Genomic DNA, 9,891 nt, shown 5'->3' with positions numbered 1-9,891 from the left:
AGTCTTTTCCAGGCTCCCTCTATTTTTGAATATAACCCCAGCAAATAAAGCAGAGAAAGACTGCAATTAGATAGATATAGAGAGAGATAATTGAGTCAAGCGAGCGGTAGTGACCGTAAGTAAAGTGCGTGAATTGTTGTGAATTATAGCGTGTGTTTAAGTTAAAGTGACTGTGGAAATTCTGTGTATTGCAAAGTTGTATTGAGAAAGAATAAACTAGTTTTATTTAAGAGAGTACTTGTATCGCTGAAGTTCCTCGGGAAGAATTTCTACGGGAAATTAACAAACAAGCAGATACGTAACAATATTTTAATATAGTACAAATGGGTAATACATTTAAACACGACTTGTGTAGAGCTAGTAATATTATTTTATCGTAGGTGACGGTAAGTTGCTTGTATTAAATTATTAGGCATAATTCAGTTTTATCGGTTTGTTACAATTATTTTGGTTCGTTTTTCAACTTCTCTTTTTTCTTTCTTTTTTTTTTTTTGTTGTTGTTATTCAGTGTAAAATTGTGTATCTGAAACTCAACCATCATATTTAGAAAAATCTGAGATTACAGTTGTTTCCCGAAGAAGACAACAATTCAAGTTAAAGTTTTGTGCTTGAACAATTTTTATTGCACCCTATTGTGACTCAGCGGTAATTCTCGGGGCTTATAACGCTAATTATTGGGTTTCTGTACCGGTAGCGGGCAGAGCATAAATAGCCTATTATGTAGCTTTGCGCTTAGCAACAAACAAAGAACAATATTATCATATCAGTGCTCAGCGTTAAGCAAGGACTTATACTATGTTTGTTTTTTCACACACGACTGCAAAAAAAAAAAAAAAGTTTTTGATGATAAAGTAAGAAAAAACTACCTTTACACTCCAGATAATAAAGAGAGAACTTTTATTTTAGCGAGCTTTTCGTCTTCGGAGCTAGTACATAAAACGAATTATTAAACAATAAAGAACTTTAATCTTAAAAAAATAAACGTAACATTTTCAGTATTAGAAATCTAAATTATAGGTTATAAGGATGTTTTGAAGTATGGGTAAAAAACAACAACATACAAATAAAATTCAGATATATTATACGACATTTTTCGAAGTCACTAACGGAATATGTCGTGCCTTGCTTTTTGGTGTATATGGGCATAAACACGTCAGCTAAATAAGTGCATAAGTGTTACTATAGTAATATAAAGGTCTAACCGGGCATGTTTTGATGAAACTGGGATTAGAAGACTGAAGACATTTCATAGTATTAATACGCCTACTTCAGCGGATTTTATTTCTCGTATATCGACGTTAATGTTAAGCTAAGACGTAAAAGTATGTATATATGTTTATCTATAAATTAAATTGATATTTTTGTTCTAACTATAAATTTTACAAATGTTGATGTTAATTTTTACGTTTTACTTAGTTGCTTTTACTTTCATGTGTCATTTTTATTTTTACTTTCGTGTTTCTATATCACTAATTATTAGTATTACTATATTACTAATATTATTAGTGTTACTAATAGTGATACTTTAGTATATAGTATTAACATTAACTGACAGAAGTTAACTTGAAGTTTTAACTTTAAGTTCTTCTAAGTTCTACAGTTTTAGACTGGATCTTTTTTGTGGTCCTAACATTAACAACAGAGTTGTTACTACGTTAGACTGGAACAAAGTCATACTCATACAATTACTATTAGTAATAAACGTTAATGTCTTGTGTATAGCTATTTATTAAAACTATAATCTAAAGGCCAAACCTACTATGATGTTAATACTAATGAGAGTTAAGGGTAGCTTACTAAATCAAAAATCGGAATTCTTCAAATTAAAAAGACCTCTAAAAATTCTTAAAACTTTTACTAAGTTTTTAGTATTTGAGTACACTATGAACATATGAAATTTAATATTTAAGAATAACAAATTTTTAATAGAATGTGCAACAAGTAAGTCAAATATTGTAAACGGTAAAGAGAACATATGATGACAGAAATTGTTATGGCTAGAGTCCTAAGAATTGAGTAAGATTAGAACAAGGCTCTTAAATTACAATAAGCACAAGTGTACCTGCATCTTGTAACTTAGAGCAGGTGAATCATAATGGTTATTGTTAGTTTACTTCTGTGGGTTATATGTCTATTGATTGTAGCCCTTATGATTCTAAATCAAAAGGTTTTAACTTTTAGACGTCTGACCAAGAGTCAATTGGCTCCATTAATTATTGTCAAACATGAAGCAATTTCAGATACCTTATGACTATTTGGTTTAGAAGTAACCCTTAAAACTAACAAAACTATCTTTCTGAAGCAGTCCTACATGGAAATGGTTTTTCATGTTATCTCTTTGCTACAGGGCCAAAATACTTGGTTTTTATTTGTCAATCTCATTTTGTAAATTTGGGGTACAAGTTCACTAAATCTCTAGGGTGGCTGTTTTATTTTAGGAATATTTTTTTATCTTTGTACATTTTTCTTATTATTAAATTGCAGATCAAATAAAATTATAGTTTGTTTTTTAGTGAAAAAATTTGTACGAAATCATTGAAATTTATGATGATAGAAAACAAAGTGTTTAATGTATAAAAACGTATAAACCAATATTTAATTACAATATCTGTACTAAAGTCTTTATCAAAACTTTGAATGCATCATAAAAATGTCATTCAGGAGTGTGTGCAAGAATTTAATTTTATCCAGTCTTCTTTTTGTTTTTATGGGGGAGGGGATTCAAAAGTTAAGTACCAGCTGACTGTGGTTGAATGTGTAATTGTTACCAATAAAAGACAGTGTTGACTGTCATCCATTCCAGATGTAGTTAATAATCAGCCTGCTTCTGAATTTCAGGCAGACGTAATCTGTAGTAGACTTAGTTAATATTCAGCCTGCTTCTGAATTTCAGGCAGACGTAATCTGTAGTAGACTTAGTTAATATTCAGCCTGCTTCTGAATTTCAGACAGACGTAATCTGTAGTAAATTTAGTTAATATTCAGCCTGCTTCTGAATTTCAGACAGACGTAATCTGTAGTAAATTTAGTTAATATTCAGCCTGCTTCTGATGTTCTATAAGTAAATGGTGCCTTTATGGTTTTCTTATGAGGAAATGGACATGTTATCCAATATGTATGTAAAACTTGAAATTTCTAAACGACAGAATGAATGGTCTCGTGGTCATTACCAAAATGGAATGCTCGGGTTTCTCTATCTACATTTTAACTCCCCAGGACATACTTTGAAGATTCATGGGTACAGTCCATAGAATTCATAGCACATGAAGATTTATATAGTTTGCTTGTTAAACTTATTTAAGTAGAAGATATTGTGTGAGAATGATAGTTAAAAGTTACTCTACAAATTTTTTTAAGGACATCTACAACAGTGCACAGTTAGTTGTGGTCTGTAATTAATGTTACTTTTGTTAATAGAATAATTAAATGTATTATATATCTTTTTTTTGTTTTTATTTTTAAGTTTTTGAGGTTTTGTTTTTATTATACAAACTTCTTGTTAACATGATATATGGTTTTCAGAATAACTTAATTCTTCGAAGCTGGTTGAACTTCATGAGATATTGGGAAGATGACCAAAATTACAAACAATACATTCTAATCATTATAAGTAAGAATTAGCTATATTAATTACTGGGTTGAGTTTTAGTTCTCATCTATATTTGTAGCTTGTTTTGATCAGAAGTTAGTTAATGTACACTTCCACATAATTGTACCAGCTAATCAGTGTATAAAGTTCCATGATAAAGTGTCTTATTGTCCAACTACTTTAAGCTGAAATTGAAGGTATAATTGTTAAATGGATTTAAAACACTCGTTTTATTTGTCTATATATTTTTAATAAAGATTAGAAAACCATGAACGAACATTTGTTTTTATAATATTTATTTCGTACTCACATATGCAGAAAAGTAAACTTGGACATGGAGACAGTCCTCAGTGTGCCTGTGAAGCTGGTGGTAAAAGTTCCGAACCAGAAAATAGGAGACAAAACAGTTGACTGTGAGTTGAACTGGACAGTAGAAAGATTAAAAAATCACTTGTCGGATGTCTACCCGTGTAAGCCGGTAAGCTATCTCATTAGCTCGTTCTTTCTTTACACATTTGTCATTTCCGTAGTTAACGTTATGTCATGTAAAATAGATTTTAGGAATTAGTTTTGGTATAGATTACTTTTTTACCAGTTTCAGATTTCTACGGTGTACTTAATACGTTGGAAAAGAGTATTTATACAAATGATTATATTTGATAAATCTGAGTAAAAAATTATATGTATGAATCTTTTTAACTGCTTAGCCAAGAGTGACAATACTCGGAATGTAAACTGTAACCAAAAGGCTTCTGTAGTTGTAACTGAAAAATTGTCTGGTACTGATGCTTAGTATGTTTTTAACTTCTTAGTCTCTGCTTGCCACCAAGGGATTAATATCTCCGTGAATCGGGTAATTCCAATATTTTGCATGGAATGCTCAAGGTCTGGAATATTGATACTATCTTCTCTTGTAGAAATGAAAAAGAATAAAATATTTAAAAGCTCAGCCATTTTATAGTCTTCAAGAAAAACCTTGCCATCAGCATCCTTTAAGGGCCCAGCCCCATTCTTGAATTTTTTGCTTACCTTTAACATACTTTAAAAAAATATTGTTGTTAGTTTTAACATTATCAGCCAGCTGTTTCTTATAAGCCCTTTTGGGCTTCTTCATTTCTTTTTGGTCAAATCCCTAGTCTTTTCTGTAGTTCCATAAATTTTCCAGCGAAAAAATTTAACGTTTATAATGTGTGTTTTTAATATATAATAAAAAAAGGGTTAGTACATTTAGTGTTTTATTGTGTATGTAAAATGTTTATTTATACAGATATTTAAAAGAAAAAGGATGTATGCATATATGTAAAGGGATAATTTAAACTTTATATTCCTAGTTCTAAAAATATTAAAGTGAAATAGAATTAAATTAAATTTCACAACTACAGATTTCAAACTTTAAAAAATAATACTGTTTTGGTGAAATACAATTTAACATCAATATTTATCTGTAATTTTAGCTATTATCCCGATTAGTGATTGATGATAAATGATAATTATGTTCTAGATGTACTTCCGCAAGGTCCCGGAGAGAGTTCCATTTAAAGAGTAAATAAAATCAAAATTGAGAGTATTTTTTATTTCTTGCTTTTGATGTTCATATATGTCATGCTGTGTTATAGCCTACAGAGTGCATAATTCTTCTCGCGATTCATGGCATGCATACGTTTTACATGTTCCTTATGCAACGTCATTTTATACTGTATACTGATTGACTGACAGACAACATACTACTGTGTAGTGGTGCAAGTGGTTAAGACAGATGACCCTTCCAGCCATCCTTTGGCCCTGTTTTGGGGAAATTATGATACATACATACAAAATAATTTGTTCATATCGTGAATGAATATATTTAAAGCTGTCAAACTTACAAGTTTTAACTAAGATTCCTTTTATGTTATTTTATAAACTGTTGGAAATCTCGGAAAAATATAGATTGTTCTCAAGTTTTTTTAACGAACGTGTGTAGAAACTAAATTTTTTCAGTGTAATTATAAGAGCATCCAGAATCCTTATTCTTAACTTAAAAACACACAGGTTGTGTTATGGTCATGAAATTTGCTAATCATACACTGTTGGAATTCCATTTCTTACAATGTATAATATGAATAGTATACTTTGACTTACATATGCTTTTGGTATAATTGCTTGTGACATTTTTAATGTGCCATTTCATATACTTAACTGATTAGTTAAGTATATGAAAGAAAAAAAAATGCATGAAAGAAATATGGTGAGTTTACTTATTAAAGTAGGGTTCTTAAAAAATCTGAACCCTGAGTATTTCATGCACATATTTCAGAGTTTGTTTACAGAGTTGAATTATACAGGTAAATTCATGAACAGAACATTTGATTCACTTGTGTGAAACAAAAAAAGTATTGATTTTAGTGTTTTACCAATGTTTCTGACTTTAGAGTAATTGGCAACATCAAACATTTACATTTTGAGACAGGTGTTAAGTTCATATTCATAGTGTTATTACAAATTTATTTGACACATGAACAATAATTGAAGAGTTCATGGATGTCATGTGGTTTCCTTTTTGGGCAGAAACCTCAGTTTCACAACTATCAATGGAATAAAAGAGTGCTAACAGATTAACTTGTATATTAGTCAGGCCCTCGTTTGTAAGGCAGTTTATATTTGTTCATGAACTGCAGCTTTAAAGACAAGTGGTAGTTAGCGGTCAGACTGATTCTTGTAAGAAAGAAAGTCTACTTGGACTTGTAATTATTACATAATGATCACGTGCGCTTGTTTTAAAGTGGTGAAAATTGATGTCTTTTACCACTTTGAAAGTGAGTATTCATCAGAATACATTACAATGTTACAAATAACAATATATTCATTTTTCACACCCACCACAGAGTCATAAACATCAACACACACACGTATGACAATATGATAACCTTTTACCTGAGTGTTTCCAAAGATGACCCTTTCTTTGTAGTTTGCTCCTAAAAGATCACCTTTTGAAAATGCTTAGGTTACAGGGTATTGTATTTTTGTGTTAAACTGACTTCTTGAATCTATGTATTTTTCTAACATCATGAATGTGCATACGTGTTTACACATTGAAAATATCCAAAACTAATAGGGTATTATTATGATATGAAAGCAAAACATGATTGTTATTGGGGCATCTTTATCAATACTAATTTTGTTATCCAAAGAATTTAACTCAGATTTCAAAGCTTTATCCTCAGAATTTGATGCCCAAAGGTGTTTCACCCCCAGGTTTAAAATCCTGCAAAAACCCTGCAAGGAACACGATCCTCGCCATATGTCATTCAGTTAGCTTTAAACTACCTAGTTGCTCAATATGGAAGATATGTTTAAGTGTAACAATTACAGTGTTAAGATTTGAATATGAATCAACCAACTGGTCAATGTTGATGTTTGTCAAGCAATCGTACATAATTTTATGATGGCTTCAAAATGAAGACACAACGTCTGGAGAGGTCTGTTTTTGAATAACATATGATAAAAATTATCCTGTGTAGTTTGTTTAGCAATGTTTTATTTCTTTTTTTATTTTACTTAGAAAGCAGCAGATCAGCGACTAATTTACTCTGGCCGACTTCTGCACAATCACCTTAGACTGAAGGATGTTCTCAAATACATAAATACATCTGTAAGACAGAACTTCTTATGATTGAACGCACTCGTATAATGAAACATTAATAAAACATAAACATTAGTTGATAAACTTCAAAGTATAAAATTATGTATTTTGTTATCCTTCCAACAAATTATTGTTTAAAACCAATGAGAGAACACACACACACACACACACTGTTCAAGTTGTGTGTAATTTAATTTTTTAATGTCAACTGTGTATGATAAAAATTTGAACTTTGGCTGGCGATGTATTGATACTTTGCTTTAATTCTTAAATAATACAGTGGTATTTTTAAACTTAACGTTCAAGTTAAGCTTCAGATATTAGTTTGTTTACTAGAATGTATTTTAAAACCAACATTAAGAAGAAAAATTATTGTTTAAAACTGTAGTTTCTGTTTAATACACTGTATTAAAGAAAGCATAATCTAAAAATATGAAGAATAAAAAGATTCTAGAGCAACTAGTAATAAAAGTGAATCAAAACAAACATTAATATCCTCTCTACGCAACAAAGAGCTATTGCTTCTTGCACTGCCGTGAAGATTTTTTGCATGTTACGAGCCTTAAACGAAGCTTCCCACCTTTTCTCGTGTTTGTAATTATTACACCAGCTAGTGATGTAATCATTATTGGACTATAGCCATCCACCAGTAGACGGACCCTCAGTGTGCGGTAATCCTCATGAGCGCTAGAATTAGAACAAAGGCTCATTCAGTCTTCTACATCACAGATCTTTACACTTTTTTTTGTTTGTCAGGAAATATTGGAATTTTTTATATTATTTTAAACATTTTAACCATTCATAGTGTGGTCTATCTTTCCTTAATTTTAAGAAAGAAAGATGCCTAATTTTTAAACTTTTCAGTTAGGACGTTGATTTGAATTATCTTCACTTTGATTTTTCTTTTAATCAGATTTTTTACTTTTTTACAATTTATTATGAGCAGTAAAGTCCTCATTATGTTAAAATCTGAGACACCGATTGATCAGAAGTCAGAGATCTGTATTGAAATTGGCAGTTAGGCCTCACTTATCTGAAAAAGTTATTGATTTTCTGGAAAGGTTTAGAGAAGAACTTGTCAGATTATTCTGGAGATGGAAGGATTATCATTTAGGGATAGGTTAAGATCTCTTGTGATATATTTTTGAAAGGGTAAAAGGTGATCTTACTGAAGTTTACAAGATTATCTGGGGTTTCAATAGGATAAAGGCTACTAATTTTGTGTGTGTGTTTTAAAGGCAATAGGATGAGAAGATTAAGATGTGTAAAAGGCAGGCTAGGTTCCAGGTAACACAATTTTATTTTTCTAACAGGGTGTTTGGCTTTTGGAATGAGTAGCCATTGGCAGTAGTGGAGGCCAGTACTTTACTGAAGCATAAAGGTTGAATTTAAAGTTTTACTACTTTCAGTAGTGGGTGTGGAAGGACAGTCTTGAAGGACCAAATGGTCTTGTTGTCAATATGTTATGTAACTTATATTTCATTGAATAAGTATGCAAATTGCATCACCTATCCTTGGTATTTTAAGTTGTTTTAATTGAATTTGTATATTACTATTTGCACCCCAGTAGCTCAGCGGTAAGTCCATGGGCTTATAACTAAAAAGAAAAAGAGATTTCAATACCACTTGTGGTCACAGCACAGATAGCCCATAATGTAGCTTTGTACTTAACAAAAACAAATTATCATTTGTGTTAGGCTTGATTCACAACCATTTCTTTTGCACACATTTTTTTTTTTCCAAGCGTATGAAAGAAATTCCAAAATGTTACTTTGTTTTATCTATTAAAAGTAATTATTTGGTGAAGTTAAAGCACTTAGCCAGTCTCTCATGAGTTAAATAATTATTTAAAAAAAAAGGAGTATAATGTTTAATTTTTCTTGTCATTATTGTGGCAGTAACTGCAAGTAACTGAATTTTATTCACGAAATTGAAAATTCTTAACATTAGCTAAGCTTTCAGAAAAAGCAATAATAGATACATAAATGATTCATTTCTGAGTCTACATATTCAGTAGGATTATCAATGTTTCATAACTTTGTGATTAATCCCAGTTAAGTGTCAAACCTTTAGATCAAAACGTAATGAGTAGTGTATGTTGTACCTTTATGACAAGTGTTAATTTTGCATGTGAGTGAGTTTGCAGTACTTGGAGATTTATTAGGCCTAATAAGTTTGATTGCATTCACCTTTAGCACCCTATGTTATTGCTACTTTCCTTTATGTGCTTCAAATCAATTGTTTCTCCAGCCTAGGGGGTTAATCTGTGGTATTTAACAAATGGCCTTCTGGGCAGTGACTCATGGAAATCAGAAAATAGATTTGAAATAAAACTTTTACACAATTGAAATTCACAGTGGAAATTATCTGCAGTTCATTGTGATCTTAATCACAAGTTATAGGTCTTTGAATTTTCACACAACTTGTAGAACTGTGCAATTGGTAGATGTTTTCATATTAGAGAGTACAACAATTCCCTTACTTGGAATCTCTTATATTTCAATAACAAGTGTTGTAATGTGTACAAAAGATACAACAGGTGTTATAGAAATAAATACATTTGTGTTTGGTGTATATAACCCTTTTCATTACCGTATTTTTCGGAATATAAGACGCACCCTTATTTTGAAGACAGAGTTTTAGGGTAAAAAAAGACTACAGTCGCATTTGAAAGATTTTT

General features: G+C 30.8%; 1 protein-coding gene across 1 annotated transcript in view; it reads left to right on the top strand.

The window, feature by feature from the left end:
• Nucleotides 1-1,122: 1,122 nt before the first annotated feature.
• Nucleotides 1,123-9,891, top strand: part of LOC106461379 (homocysteine-responsive endoplasmic reticulum-resident ubiquitin-like domain member 2 protein) — an 18,983-nt gene continuing 10,214 nt past the window's right edge. The window contains exons 1-3 of the mRNA XM_013921197.2: nucleotides 1,123-1,322; nucleotides 3,908-4,067; nucleotides 7,131-7,220. Coding sequence (XP_013776651.1) covers nucleotides 3,924-4,067; nucleotides 7,131-7,220 — 234 coding nt within the window. The 5' untranslated portion in view covers nucleotides 1,123-1,322; nucleotides 3,908-3,923. The remainder of the gene's footprint in view (nucleotides 1,323-3,907; nucleotides 4,068-7,130; nucleotides 7,221-9,891) is intronic.

Source organism: Limulus polyphemus, unplaced genomic scaffold, assembly GCF_000517525.1.
Source record: "Limulus polyphemus unplaced genomic scaffold, Limulus_polyphemus-2.1.2 Scaffold948, whole genome shotgun sequence".
NCBI lineage: Eukaryota > Metazoa > Arthropoda > Merostomata > Xiphosura > Limulidae > Limulus > Limulus polyphemus.
The sequence above is the reverse complement of the archived record's forward strand: the minus strand, read 5'-3'. Positions and strand labels throughout refer to the sequence as shown.